We start from the raw sequence: 16,619 nt of genomic DNA, 5'->3' as shown, positions 1-16,619 counted from the left end.
TACAAATAAATACATCATATAATGATACAAATAAATTTTTGTTTTAAACATTTTCAACAGTCTTTGAACGGTTACGAATAAAATTCTATCTCTCGCTTCTTTGCAGCGAATTGGTTTATGGACATTATTTCAGACCGTTCTTGTAAGGCAATTTTTACTTCATTAGCGGTAACTTCACTGAAGCCTTCCCTGAAACAAACAACGAAAAGACGTTATTTACTATAAAATAATAAAAAATATGACTAATATTGAATAGAGGTATCAGTCAAGGTTGTGTGTGACCCAATGAACTGTCAATACGGATGGAATGGCCCTGTCCCATTCAAATAGTAAAGCGAGATTCGAGATTGCCACCAACATACAAGAGAGAGGTCTTAGAGAGAGACAGAATGTGCTGGAAAATTTGACAGACCGTGTAAACTCAGTTGCCTATATCAACTTAAATCGGGGAAATGGACCTCATATTTTTTTAACTTGGTATCAGGGCTGATAGGCAGTATTTAAAAATTAAGTTAAGTTAATAAAATTAAAAAAATATGAGGTCTATTTCCCCGATTTAAGTTGATATAGGCAACTGAAATTACACGGCCTGTCAAATTTTCCAGCACATTCTCTGTCTCTTTCTAGGACCTCTCTCTAGTATCGTGGCCGCATTAGTTGTCTTCGTGCCTATTCCATCCGTATTGACAGTTCATTGGTTATCCCCAACTTTGTTTAACATGTACATACTCGGAAATAATATTCAACGAAGCCTTGGAAAGGCAATGTGGAGATCGAATTAGGGGGAAACTACCCACATCATAGGCCTGGATCCCGCGTACCAAAAAAAGTTGATTAATAGCAAGCTGAACAACGGTGTCTAATCGGACAAACTTTGATGTAAGGGAACACTGGAACAGGAGAAGTTTTAATTGTGGCACAGGTTAAAAATTTGGAACGTCATACTACGAAAACGTCCCATGTATTTTGTCGGACAGAACTTCCAATTGATTTTTTACCATTTCATTAAACTCTCATGCAAAAATCAGACTGCTATTACTAACCAACATAATTCCTGTCATTTGACGTGTTCCACGTGTCGCACTTATTAAATTGCCCAGTTGGTGATAAATAGCAGTCTGATTTTTGCATGAGAGTTTAATGAAATGGTAAAAAATCAATTGGAAGTTCTGTCCGACAAAATACATGGGACGTTTTCGTAGTATGACGTTCCAAATTTTTAACCTGTTCCACGATTAAATCTTCCCCTGTCCCAGTGTTCCCATAGATCAAAGAGTGTCTGACTAGACACCGTCAAGCTATTAATGAATTTTCAGCTGCTATTAAACAACTTTTTTGGGATCCAGGTCTATCAGATATGCAGATGAAACAGCGATTATGGCTGAAAGTATAGAAGATATTCAATTCGTTACAGATCGAGTCACTAAAGAATGCTCCAATAACGGACTTAGTATAAATACATCAAAGACTAAGTTGCTTGTGGTCAGTAAACAAGACGTTGGCGCTATGCAACTAATGACTAAGAATCAAGTTCCTAAAATGTTATGTGTATCCTGTATTACTATAAGGATATGAAATCTGAATGAAGGTTAATATAATGAACAAATTAGAAACCTTCGAGAAGTGGTCACATCATAGAATGCCTAAAATCGCATGGGTTCAACGCATTTCAAACATAAAAGTCTTAAACAGAATAGGTGAAGGTGACTTTACGAAGATGATAAAAAGGGAAAACAAATATCTGGGCATATAATATTTAAGTAGACAGATACTGGATACTGCAGTTAATACTCAACAAAAAGATAGAGGGAAAAGAGGAATTTGTAGGAAGAAATATTAACGGCTTCGAAACCTTCGTCAATGGACTGGCTTATCAGCAGATGAATTGATACATGACATGACGCACAAAATCGAGAACAGTATCGACAAATTGTCAAGGACACCTAAAATTTGAGCACGGTGCTCAAAGAAGAAGATAATATGGAATAAACAATAAAATCCCAGACTAGATTAAAAATTCCAAAAAAATTAAAATACAAAACTGTTTATCAACATAATGTGAACTTTTTATAATGAGTGAATATAAACATCACAACACAAACAGAAAAAAAAACACATTTTTAAACCACCAATATAATGACAAACAAGGAGAACGCAGTTTTAAAAATGGCAACATGGAATCTAAAAGGTATAAACGGGAAAAAATAGAATAGGGGAAATAAATAGAAGATAAGAAGATTGCAGTACTAGCTATAACAAAAAGAAAAGGAACAGAAATACAAACGAGGATAGGTATCACATTGTTTTTGTTAGATTCAACAACATTTTAAAGTCTAATATTCCAGTTTGATTAAAATGGAAGGTTTTTAACCAATGTGTTTTACCGGTTCTTACATATTATGGTGAAGAAACACTAACAGTAAAAAGGAACAATAAATAAAATAAGGGTTACCCAAGACGCTACAAGTATTACCATCAGAGAAAAAGGACCGAACCTATGTAGAAATAAGAAGAACAACAGGAGTCACGGATGCAGTTGAAAGAATCTTCTTCTTCTTCAGATGCAAATCCACTAATGGATGTTAGCGATCACATTTTCCATTAACTCTGTTTCTTGTAATGTGTAACTGCTGTTTAACATTATAAGATTTTTGAACGTGCGAGGGATTTCTCGTGCCGTAGTTTTGTCGCACTTGACCTTTTCACACAATAAAAATTGAGTCGCACGAAGATATTTTGCTGTGTTGTTTGGTATATTATTTTTATTTACACTTTGTGACTGAGGTAGGTACATGATACGATGTCGGATATGTATCATTACGATGTATCATTACAAATGGGTATTTTTTGTCGATACTTTTGTCCTAATGTACTGTAATGCGTATTTAATTCATTTGCAATTTCTATTTTGTCAGTTATTATTTCTTATGCTTTTAATTAAAAGCCCTAATTTGTTTTTATAATCGTTGTTCTACTAAGTTATTTGTGGGATCTTGGATTAGCTCATACAATCTATGTAATAAACTATTCTAAATAGTTTATTACAGTCTCTAGTGAGAAAGGTTCCATACGATTACATGCGCCACCATTGGAATGTCGTCGTGCATTCTAACCCTCGCAGGTTTAAATTATTATAATGTGAAACAGCACTATCAGAGATTGAATGTCGTTAATCCCTGTCCATTGCCTTATGTTTCGGAGCCAGGACATTTTCTTGCGTTCTATTCCTCTTTTGCCTTCAATTTTACCCTCGATTATAAGTTGAAGGAACTGATATTTTTCGTTTCACATAATGTGACCGCCGTTTTCCTTTTTTTTAATGTTTTCGAAAAGTTGGCGTTCTTGGTTGTTTCTTTTAAGGACATCTACATTTGTGACTTTCGCTGTCCATGATATCTTTAGGATACGACGATAAAGCCACATTTCGAAGGCTTCCAATTTGTTTATATTCCTCGTTTTGAGTGTCCAGCCCTCTACTCCATATAGCAGCACCGACCATACGTAGCACTTGGTAAAGCTTATTCTCAATTGAAGATCGAACTCTGAAAAGGTCAGTACCTTCCTGAATTTTACGAAAGCTTGTCGAGCTTGCTCAATGCTACATTTTACTTCCCTGTCTGATGCCCAGTCTTCAAAAAACCACGTTCCCAGGTATGTATTTAAATTTGCGCACTCTTTCAATAGACTTGGAATTCAGTGTTATGGTGGAGTTTTCAAGTGCATCCAGGTTTCTGGAGATGATTATGGATTTGTAGACCAGGGTGCATCTGTAAAAATATTAGTACATTTGGACGTTGAGAGGTGACTCAAATTTTTTTGCAGAAATTGCTTGAAAATAACTCAAATAATAATATTTGAGTTATCCTCCCTCTCAAAAAGGTGCGGAACATTGTTTAAATAATCAAAATGTCAAAAAATGAAGGAAAAAATCGATTTTTTTCTTCGTTTTTTTATTATAACTTTAAAAGTGTTCATTTCCGAGAAAAGTTGTACTAACATAAAAGTTGTGTATTAAATTTCCTACAATATAGAATTAGTTCAACATTTAAAAAATAGTCACCCTTGTTGTAAAATAGCAATACTTGCGAAAAAACCCATACAAAAACAAGTACAGTACAAACTGCCATATCCGGACCTGTCATATCCGGACCTCCCCATATCCGGACGGTTCTGCCGTCCGGATTTACCGAGAAAGGCAGTCCTGCTGTTGGACAACTCACCCTCTCATCACGACCTAAAAGAACTAAAAGATGGCGAAATAATGTATTATAGAATCTATAAAACGTGTCTATCGACGAAAGTTATTGACGGCGTTGATTACTGGAATGTATGAAGAAGAAAACGTTTCAGAGACTATAAAAGAAGTGGTCACAGGAGTGGTCTTGATATCCGGATCGGTCTGTCGCCACATTGATCCGGATATGGCAGGTTTTACTGTATTCGTATTTTACGTTTTTCAACCATTTATGCTACATTTAGGACCTTCATATTTCACCCAGAAAAACTTTATGATACAGTAAAACAACACTGTAAATTTCATTAAGATCGGTTTAATAGATTTTGCAAAAAAAATTTTGCAATCCAGCTTTCGCAAAAAAAATTCATGTTTTCAAAATATTACAGGATTGAAAATAAAGCAGATAGCAGGTTGATTTTTTTGCGTATAGAAGTGTGAGTTTCACATGCAACTTGCAAAATTAAAATCGATTAACTACCACGGCGTCAGGAATTTTTTTAAATAAACATTAATTATTGGTGCTACGCACAGGACAGCGGATAGTTTGCTCTGATTGGGCATTCCAATGACCTTTGATAATGATTGATACATTTTAATTTTTATTACATTTCGATATAAATAAATAAATTTGTTTATTGCAAAATAAAAACACATACTCTATCCTTTGAAATAACACTTTTCTTAGCAAAAACTTTCTTTGTTCATATATTTTAACTTAGATAATAAAAGTTTATTATTTTTAAATATATGCAATTGTTTAAACAATATTTCACAAACAATAATAAAATTAGTTTGATTTTTGTGGAATTAAAATATTAAAATACAACAAAATATAGAGTAAGAAAATAATATATTAGATAAAGATTGGAAGACATTTTGGTGGAAATCAACTTGTGTGAATCGAACACCGCTGTCCTGCGCGTAGCACCAAAAATTAATGTTTATTTAAAAAAATTCCTGACGCCGTGGTAATTAATCGATTTTAATTTTGCAAATTGCAAATGAAAGGTACAGTACACTTCTATAAGCAAAAAAAAATTCAACTTGCTATCTGCTCTATTTTTAGTCCTGCAACATTTAAAAAAAAAATGATTTTTTTTTGCGAAAGCTGGATTGCAAAATCTATTAAACCGATCTTAATGAAATTTACAGTGTTGTTTTACTATATCATAAAGTTTTTCTGGGTAAAATATGAAGGTCCTGAGTGTAGCATAAATGGTTGAAAAACATAAAATGCGAATACTTGTTTTTTTATATTTTTTTTTCGCAATTATTGCTATTTTGCAACAAGGGTGACTATTTTTTAAATTTTTAACCAATTCTACAGGGTGTAACAAAAATACAGGTCATAAATTTAATCACATATTCTGGGACCAAAAATAGTTCGATTGAACCTGACTTACCTTAGTACAAATGTGCACATAAAAAAAGTTACAGCCCTTTGAAGTTATAAAATGAAAATCGATTTTTTCCAATATATCGAAAACTATTAGAGATCTTTTATTGAAAATACACAGGTGGCATTCTTATGGTAGTAGTATCTTAAGAAAAAATTATAGTGAAATTTGGACACCTCATAAAAATTTTATGGGGGTTTTGTTCCTTTGAACCCCCCCAAACTTTTGTGTACGTTCCAATTGAATTATTATTGTAGTACCATTAGTTAAACACAATATTTTAAAAACTTTTTTGCCTCTTAGGCTACGGCTCCACGGGCGAGAAATTGACCTAGCAGTAGCAGTAAAATGAACTTAAGGTTCCGCGGAACGGAACAGGAATAGCCGAACTGTACCGACTACAGGACTTGTGCGTACTCGGTTCAGTTCGGCCATTCCCATTCCGTTCCGCGGAACCTTATGTTCATTTTACTGCTACTGCTAGCGTCAATTTCTCGCCCGTGGAGCCGTAGCCTTAGTACTTTTTCCAAAAGTCATTTTTTATCGAGATATTTTGAATATTTGTCAAATCCACCACATATTTGTATATGGCTAAGTACGATTATGCAGACTAAGAAATAATATGAAAATTTATTTATGATTTACATTTTTAGGTATATTTTGAACCATATTAAAAAAGAAGTAATATCTCGATAAAGAGTGCCTTCTCGAAAAAATACAAAGAGACAAAAAAGTTTTAAAAACACTGTGTTTAACTAATGGTACCGCAGTAAAAGTTTAATTGGAACATACACAAACATTTGGGGGGTTTAAATGAACAAAACCCCCATAAAATTTTTATGTAAACATATTAAAAAAGAAGCCGCAACTCGATCAAAACGGCCTTATCAAAAAAATACTAAGAGGCAAGAAAGTTTTAGAAATATTGAATTTAACTAATGGTACCACAATAATAATTTAATTGGAACGTACACAAAAGTTTGGGGGGGTTTAAGGGGACAAAACCCCCATAAAATTTTTATGGGGTGCACAAATTTCACTATAATTCTTTTTTAAGATGTTCCTGCAATAAGAGTGCCACATGTCCATTTTCAATAAAAAATCTCTAATAGTTGTCGATATATTCGAAAAAATCAATTTTCATTTTGTAAATTCAAAGGGCTGTAACTTCTTTTATGTGTATATTTGTACTAAGGTAAATTAGGTTCATTCGAACTATTTTTGGTCTCAGAATATGTGATTTAATTTATGACCTGTATTTTCGTTACACCCTGTATATTGTAGGAAATTTAATTACGCAACTCTTATGTTAGTACAACTTTTTTCAGAAATGAATAGTTTCAAAGTTATAATCAAAAAACCAATAAAAAACTCGAATTTTTCCTTCATATTTTGACATTTTGATTATTTAAACAATGTTCCGGACATATAATATATAATAATATTAGGATAACTCTAATATTATTATTTGAGTTATTTTCAAGCAATTTCTGTAAAAAAAATTGAGTCACCTGTCAAAGTCCATCTCAAAACAGATGCGCCCTGGACTATTGATCTTTTTGGTATTAATCTCTAATCCCATTCGCTTACTGTATTCTCCGATTATAGTGATAAGTTGTTGAAGATCGACTATGTTGTCACAAATTAAGACACCGTCATCAGCATATCTTATATCTAGATGGACGGATGATATAAAGTGCATCACCACAAATTTTATGCAAGAAGCTCAAGATAGAAATAGGTGAAAAATTTTATGGGATTCCTACGTTCAGCAGTTGACAAATATAGGCTAATTGATGATGAGTCAATAAAGTAACAGTAGCCAATATCCCTAACGGATAGGCACGACAACAAGTAGACCGAATGAATCACAAGAAAAGTACTATTTACCTGTAATCTTTCCTACAAACTAAATGATGATTGGACCTCCTGATTAAACCCTCCGCCAAACATTTCACAGCCTCCAGCATCATTCGTGCTGCTCCGTTCATAATCACTCCATCTGAAATCTCTTCAGATCGTAAAATTATTCCACAATCCAACGCAGTTTCCCTAACGAAATCGCAATGATTCTTGAGAGAACTATCCGATATATCTATGTAAGTCGTCGGCAAGCTTGCATCTGTTCGTCGCGACGTTGAAGGAGATGAATTATCTGAAAACAAAGTTGATTAATAATAATTTATTGATGATTTTTATTATGATTCAGTCGATATTTATTAAAAATTATACAGGGTGTTTCATTGGGAAACGGAAATACTTTAATGGTGAATAGACGTCACCGAGTCGGTTCTAGATATAGTACATTTTTTGCCCTAGCGACTTTTATAACCGAGTTACAGGGTGTTATATCGATTTTGCCCATTTCTTTCCTAAGCCATAACTTTAGAACCACCCTGTATATTTTTTGATATTTGGTACACATATATCTCATTCAAAACCCAAACGACCGACATACTAACCATAAGAAAAATCCAGGTCCGGATTAATAAAAAATTATAAAGTAATTGTGACCTTAAAACAACACCCTGTATATTGAAATTTTGAAAATCTGTTTGCATATTTGAAAAGAGCACAAAAAAGTAAGTTTAATGGTCTTCAATTTTTGAAATTATATTGAATTTTTTAAGAACTTTGACATTAAAAAGCAGACATTATTAACTTTTTGTTATAAATTATTAAAGTTGTTGAATAAATTCTCATTTTAAAAATAATTAATACTTATTTACCACATTGGAACGACCCAATTACTAACGACAAGAAAAATCCAGGTCCGGATTAAGAAAAAAATACAAAGTAATTGTGACCTTGAACCCTGTATTAACACCCTGTATATTGAAACTTTAAAAATTTGTCTGCGCATTTCAAAAGAGCATGAAAAACTGTGATTAAAGGCTTATTTTAATTTTTTCGCCGTTGATTTAATTACATCAATTTTGAAATTAAATTGAAATTTTAAAGAACTCTTTGTTAACTTTTAATAATAATTGAATGTTAATGAATCAATACTTATTTTAAAAATACTTGATACTTATTTACTACGCTGGCTTCATAGATTCTCTGGATTTGTAGCTATATGCACATCATTAAAAATTAGAATTGCGAGAATTGGGATATTTTAATGATTTAGTAAAGTATTAAAAAACTGCTATATCTAATAAAACAAAAATTCGTTACAATTCAACAATTTAACATAAATGAAAAATATTTGAACTACAACAGTTGCTCAAAATGTCCGCCATTTTGTTCGATGCATTTCCTTGTTCGTTTTAAAATATTTCGAATCGATTTTCTAAGTACATTGGGATTGTTCTTCATTTTTCTGGTAGTTTCTTGTGACCTTGACAGAATTAATCAATATGATTTCAAAATTGCCGTAATTAAATTATCTGCGCAAAAATTTGACATGCACCTTTTAACGCAGTTTTTTATGCGCTTTTAAAATACACAAACAAATTTTCAAAATTTCAATATACAGGGTGTTTTTTCAAGGTCACAATTACTTTATAATTTTTTCTTAATCCGGACCTGGATTTTTCTTGTCATTAGTAATTGCGTCGTTCCAATGTGGTAAATAAGTATTGATTATTTTTAAAATTAGTATTTATTCATTAGCTTTAATAATTTATAACTAAAAGTTAATAATATCTGCTTTTTACTGTCAAAGTTCTTAAAAAATTCAGTATAATTTCAAAATGAAAGTCATAAAATTGTCTGGCCGAAAAATTGAAGCGAACTATTAAACTTACTTTTTTGTGCTCTTTTCAAATATGCAAACAGATTTTCAAAATTTCAATATACAGGGTGTTGTTTTAAGGTCAAAATTACTTTATAATTTTTGTTAGTCCGGACCTGGATTTTTCTTATGGTTAGTATGTCTGTCGTTTGGGTTTTGAATGAGACATATGTGTACCAAATATCAAAAAAATATACAGGGCGGTATAAAGTTAAGGCTTAGGAAAGAAATGGGCAAAATCGATAAAACATCCTGTAACTCGGTTATAAAAGTCGGTAGGGCAAAAAATGTACTATATCTAGAACCGGTTCAGTGACCTCTATTCACCATTAAAGTATTTCCGTTTCCCAATTAAACACCCTGTATATACAACAACGCTACAGGCCTTGTAGACCCCTGGCTTCCAAAATCCTGGTTATTTCCCTCCACATTTTCCACTTCCTTGCTTTTTCTCTCCAACTATCACGCCTATTTCTGACAAGTCTTGCTTGACTATTTCAAATATTTCTTCTTTGGACGTCCTCTTCTTTTTTTTGCCCATTTCTCCTTCCTTCAGTATTGTTCAAGATCTTCAAAAAAATGAAGACAAGTCTTGACAAAAAGGATAAAAAAGTAGAAAAATTACCAAAACAAAAATCATTGACGTTCGGATTGCGACAAACTGCCAGTAATGCTATAAAATAGTCTCTAGCTTGCCACCGTTTTGAAGTATTTAATACAGTTAATGTAGTTAATGTAGTAGGAAGGCGAGTTGCAAGTATTTGCGTTTGAATTTATAAACAACACCGCGTTATGACGCCATTTTGGCTTCCCATGGCTTCATCAGACGCCATGGTCCGACATCGAACTGAAAACAAAATCAAACACGAAAGACCAACAAACCTCTCGTGTTTCCCACTCGAGTGGAAAACGTACGAAGGTGTAATCTACTTTTATTACATGAGTTCCTCCAAACTGACTAGTTCAACATCTCCAATTCGAACACCGTCGTCCTATAGTTAATTTTCTTTTGACAAAATATACACAGCCAAAATAAACCAAATTCTAGTTATTCTTACCTCCTTCTGATTCAATGTCAACCTTGACATCAATGTCCAACGACTTAATATTGATCGCACCGGCTTCAACCTCTGAAAAACAATCGTTAATAAGTCTAAGATCCTCCGACGAATGTTTGAAGAACGCAGCAGAACTAAGCACAGGCGAATACTTATGGGATCGGGCGTACATAAAAATGGCCCTCGTACTCCATTTTCTTAAACTCGGAAACCTCGCAGATAATATTTTCTTAATTTCTTTAGCTCGATTCCACTGCAAATAAAGAAAATGTATTAATATCTAATATAGTTACAGTTTCGCAATTTTTCATAAACTATTAACGAGGTGTGGTTTGAATCAACATTTCAAGCACTGTGCTTTTTTTAAAACCAGAAAACCTTTTTTAAAACTCGCACGGGGTGCGGGAAAGTAAAATACCTTGTAATATGGCATTATAATATATTATAATACATGCAATAAACTAATATTTAGATATTATTTACTAATTTATTTCAAATTTATCTTATTGTGTTCATGTTTTAATGAAATTAGCGCGATAATTCGATAAAGTAAAATTATTTTGACATAATATTTAAAAGTCAGATCAGTAGAAAATTACAATGGTTTTGAATCGTCGTCATGGAAACCAACATCGTCGTCGTGGTAACCCATTATATTGAAAGTTTGGTTTTGACAACCTCGCCAAAGAATTAATTTGTGTATTTTCACTTCTAAATAAAAATTTATATAACTCTATTTTTTGTGGCTTTCTTCCAAACCTAGAAAAAATATTGTTCCTAACTCATGCGGAAAGTGTCTTCCCCGCACTCGACTGCTTGCCCGAACTCCGCTATCGCGTCGTTCGGGTCAACGGCAGTTTCGTGCGTGAAAGTATCACTTTCCGCACTAGTTAGGAAAATAACTATTGCGGTGGACATCAGAACTCGTCATTAGATCTAGTGATGTTGATTATAGTTACTTTCGAGTATTCGTTACGAATCGTTACTTTTGTATAAAGTAATCATTTACAGTATTCGTTACTTTAATTACTAAGATTACTTTTGTATTTGAGTACCGGTAATCATATCGAGAATCGTATTTCTCAGTAGGTAGGTATTTTGTATAAAGTAATCATTTACAGTATTCGTTACTTTGATTACTATGATTACTTTTGTTACTTTTGTATTTGAGTACCGGTAATCATATCGAGAATCGTATTTCTCAGTAGGTAGGTATTTTGTATAAAGTAATCATTTACAGTATTCGTTACTTTGATTACTATGATTACTTTTGTTACTTTTGTATTTGAGTACCGGTAATCATATCGAGAATCGTATTTCTCAGTAGGTATGTATTTCGTATAGGTATTCCGAGATAACAACGACCTTCACCAATCTGTTTAAGGGATAAAAATGATTTGATTACTATGATTATTTTTGAAATTAAGTACCAGTAATCATATCGAGAATCGTATTTCTCAGTAGGTAGGTATTTTGTATAGGTATTCTGATATAATAACGACCTTCACGAAGTACGAAGTAATCAGAATAATCAAAGTAGATACAATAGTCGTTACTCGCTCTGTTACGATTGGTATTAAGTAATCAGAGTAATCAAAGTAGATATCAATAATCGTTACTCGCTCTGATACGATTGGTACGAAGTATTCAGAGTAATCAAAGTAGATACAATAGTCGTTACTCGCTCTAATACGATTGATATGAAGTAACGAAGTAATCAGAGTAATCAAAGTAGATACAATAGTCGTTACTAGCTCTGATACGATTGGTACAAAGTAATCAGAGTAATCAAAGTAACGATTTGCCTCTGTATAATAGTAATCGTTACTTTCGGTATTCGTAAGTAACGAGTACTTTGTAACGAATAGTTACTTTTTCAACTTCACTAATTGGATCATGTGTAACAAAAAAATTCAAAAACGTTTTAATAGCTTATGAGTTTTTCGAGGTAACCCTGTCGAGTTTTTTAGCTTTAACGATTTTTGAGTTTTTGGTATCACTTATAAGTCAAAACAACGAAATCTTTTGTAAATAGGGTGAAAATCAACATTTTTATTATTGTTAAACAAAAAATATCTCGACGGCGTTATCTAAAGAAAATATATGCAAAATTTCAAGTGGATTGGCGAAGTAGTTTTTTAGTTACAACGTCCAACGCCTTTGAAAACAGCAGTTTTGAGAAAAACGCGTTTAAGCTCAATTTTATTTCATTTTATTTAGTTTTAATGAATTTTATGCAATTTTATTTTATTTGATTTAATTTAATCTACACCTATAGGTTTGAAACTACCCCTAATCCAGTCACTAATATAGAACATTCTGAATCTATGCATATCTAATTTTACCAAAGAAAAATGTGGTGCACTATATTTTTCGGAAAAACTGAACAAATCAACTCCTACAGGGTTAAAACCACCCCTAAGCCAATCAAGAATTGAAAATTCGGAATCTTTTTTTAGTTTTAGTATAAAAACATATGCCGCTCTATTTTTTTTCGAAAATCTGAACAAACCAACTCCTATAAGGTTAACACCACCCCGAACCCAGTCAATAACATCAAATTTGAAATCCATACTTAGTTTTACCATAAAAACATGTATCGAACTATTTTTTTTTTAGAAAATTAAACAAATCGCCCCTATATGGATAAAACCACCCCGAAGCCAGACAATAATTTAAAATTTGGGATTTATACTTGAAATCATCCTGAAACCAGTCAAACAATAATTAATTCGGAATCTGTACTTATAGGCCAGGGTAATAAGACAAAAATATACCCTGTTCGTGACACTTCAGCAGCCAGGGTACTGAAGCGTTTTTTCGAAAAGTAATACCTATAGGAACAAATTGTAACTATTTCCTGCGTAGGATCTGGCGGTCATTTTTATTTATAAACAATTAACTGTCAAAAAATGGCATTTTTCCCTTTTTTTTTTTCAAATCGATGGAAAACAGTGAAACTTATGATTTTTTTAGTACAAATATTTTCGAGATTATGGAAAAAGCTTTAAAATGACATATTACAAAGTTTGATATACTCATTTATTGTTAATATAATTGCGAAAAAAGGTCGGAATTGCAAAAAAAATTATTTTCGTAATAACTGTTGTAAAAATTAGTGCACAGGTTTGAAATTCTTGCCAAATGAGGGTTCTTTGGTGCTTAATATGTGATAAAAATTTCAAAGCGATTCATTCAATTGTTTAAATTTTATTCAAATTGTTTATCCCAGAGAGCATTTTTTTTACAATAACATAAGTCAGAAAAAATGGCGTTAGAACCATTCCACAGTTGTCAAATGGAAGAGCATGAGCTATGTTTTCAACTTGGTTTAAAAAAAGTGAATAAAAAATGCATTTATTAGTAATAAATAATTATGCAAAAGTATCGTAAATCTTTCCTTATAAACTTTTTGGATAACTTTTTCCAAAAAAATTTACTTATTTACCCTGTTTTAAGTGCACAACTACCAAGTAATGTTATTTATATCATAATTGATAAAAAATTGTAATAAATATATATAATTTCTTATATAACAAAATAAAAAGTTTATAAGGAAAGATTTACGGTACTTTTGCATAATTATTTATTACTAATAAATGCATTTTTTATTCGCTTGTTTTAAACTAAGTTGAAAATATAGCTCATGCTCTTTCTTTTGACACCTGTGGAATGGTTCTAACGTCATTGTTTTCTGACTTATGTTATTGTAAAAAAAATGCTCTCTGGGATAAACAATTTGAATAAAATTTAAACAATTGAATGAATCGCTTTGAAATTTTTATCACATATTAAGGTGATACAGTAGCGTTCAACAGGTAGCCAAAACGCGTTCCAAGATTGCGGCTATAATTTTGAATATTTTTTCGAGATATTTGGCACACGTATTCGCAATATAATAAAGAATGGCGGTACAGAGCCCAATTTGAAAAATATATTAATATGTGGAAATTACTCTGTAATTAAATACAATATTAAAAAAACGAGCCTGTACCGCCATTAAGAAGAACAAAAAAATACACTTCAAATTGGGCTCTGTACCGCCATTCTTTATTATATTACGAATACGTGTGCCAAATATCTCGAAAAAATATTCAAAATTACAGCCTCAATCTTGGAACGCGTTTTCGCTACCTGTTGATCGCTACTGTTTCCTCTTAAGCACCAAAGAACCCTTATATGACAAAAATTTCAAAGCTGTAAACTAATTCTTGCTATAGATATTGCGAAATTATTTTTTTTCAATTCCGACCTTTTTTCGCAATTATATTAACAATAAAAGAGTATATCAAACTTTGTAATACGTCATTTTAAAGTTTTTTCCATGATCTCAAAGATATTTGTACTAAAAAAACCATAAGTTTCACTGTTTTCCATTGATTAAAAAAAAGGAAAAAATGCCATTTTTTGACACTTAATTGTTTATAAATAAAAATGGCCGCCAGCTCCTACGCAAGAAATAGTTACAATTTGCTCTAATAGGTATTACCTGTCGAAAAAACGCTTCAGTACCCTGGCTGCTCGAGTGTCATGGGAAAAACCTTATTACCCTGGACTATTAGTTTACTAAGAAAGTTAAAATAAGTGTATAGATAAGTACCCATATTACGGTATACCGCAAGGTTACCATTCGCGTCACGATTTTTGAATGACGCCAAATTCGATTTTAGTCACGTCAAAATTTCATACCGAGCGATAAGAAGTATTCACTTCAACAATCAATATCTGACTATGCTTCTTTTCATGAGCATTTTTCAGTGCGTCACAAATGATAGAAAAAAAGGTAAGTCCGTGATAATATACATTTATAACATTTATTCTAACATGACATTTTAGTTAAATCTGACAGTTGTCACATTTTATTTTCAATTTAGAATAAAAACAAATCAATTGTGTTTATTGCAGTTATAAAATGGTATTTTCTTTGATTTGTATAGTCTTATAAATTGTACAGATTATATTAGGAGATATATTATATAATTCGTAAATATTTTTTTTTCGATTATAGCGCCATCTATTGACAACTAGAATAAATGTTATAAATGTCACCGACGAAATGTAATCCTCAAAGATCCTCATGAGAAAAAGCATACTTACCTCTGCATTCAACATTTTACCAAAAGGCCACGTCTCGAATTCTTCCTTTGAGAAGGCTATAAACGGATACAAGGTCTTGAAACTCGAATTCGTCCGTTTTTCGTTCCACAATGAGAATTTTCTTAGCAAATATGGTAACGCTTCGCCTATACTTTTGAATCTGTTCGGAGGTAACGATATACCAAATTTAGCTTTTAAGATTTTTCTAGCTTCAGCCAAACCGTTCTGCTGGCACAATTGGACATAATCCAGCGATTTCGTAGCCACTACTTTGTTAGTAGGTACCTAAAATTTACAATGTATTATAAAATGCTCATTAGGTAGTCAGTGTTCATAAAGAATTACGATGCCTAATGCGATTTTTAAGCTGTAAGCAAGCAGGTCAATACCGGAATATACGGAAAACCAAAATACTCGTAATAAGTAAAAAACAGAACATAAAACCGCGTAGATATGTAAATATGTATGTAGGGTTAATGTGGGTAATTGGAAACACTATTTGAAATTTCATGACATTTAACCATTTGAAATTTATTTAAAAATATACTGTTTCATATTACAGTCGAACCCGCTTATTGGAATAGCCTTTGTGCAAGGCAAAAATATTCTTATAACCGGGATATTCTAATAACGGATCATTGGTGGCTAGTCGAAATAAGTGTTACCGAATATACGTAATAATATTATTTACATACTATGCCAATGTGTAGTTTTACATACTATGCCAATATGTAGTTTTATTACATACTATGCCAATATGTATATCATATATGTACCTACATAATCAGTGTATGTAAATGGTTTTAGGCCTTGTTAAATGTGTATGTGTTAAATACCAAATTACATTACATGTATGTGAATGAATACATTATATAATTAATATGAAATGTATGCAATATGTAGATATGTAAATATTTTCTTATTAAAATGCATAATATATAACAAAATTACTTTTTTTTTCTTGAGAAATTATTGGTAATTATAGCTTTTTCGTTGTTAACCCGTGTGGTCATCCTTAATCCATTGGTTGAATAGAAGTTTTATTGGCGTCAAGAAATGGATTGTTACATTCTTGTTCTTTTCTGTTCTTTTCG

General features: G+C 32.1%; 1 protein-coding gene across 1 annotated transcript in view; it reads right to left on the bottom strand.

The window, feature by feature from the left end:
- The window catches only part of LOC126879441 (uncharacterized), a 65,060-nt gene continuing 48,441 nt past the window's right edge, over window positions 1-16,619 (bottom strand). Inside the window, exons 7-10 of the mRNA XM_050642455.1 lie at window positions 15,526-15,810; window positions 10,429-10,681; window positions 7,525-7,789; window positions 1-189 (exon numbers count right to left, since the gene is read on the bottom strand). Coding sequence (XP_050498412.1) covers window positions 72-189; window positions 7,525-7,789; window positions 10,429-10,681; window positions 15,526-15,810 — 921 coding nt within the window. The 3' untranslated portion in view covers window positions 1-71. The remainder of the gene's footprint in view (window positions 190-7,524; window positions 7,790-10,428; window positions 10,682-15,525; window positions 15,811-16,619) is intronic.

The sequence above is a fragment of the Diabrotica virgifera genome, chromosome 2 (genome assembly GCF_917563875.1).
Source record: "Diabrotica virgifera virgifera chromosome 2, PGI_DIABVI_V3a".
Lineage (NCBI taxonomy): Eukaryota > Metazoa > Arthropoda > Insecta > Coleoptera > Chrysomelidae > Diabrotica > Diabrotica virgifera.
Note: the sequence above shows the minus strand (reverse complement) of the source record. Positions and strands in the feature narration are given on the sequence as shown.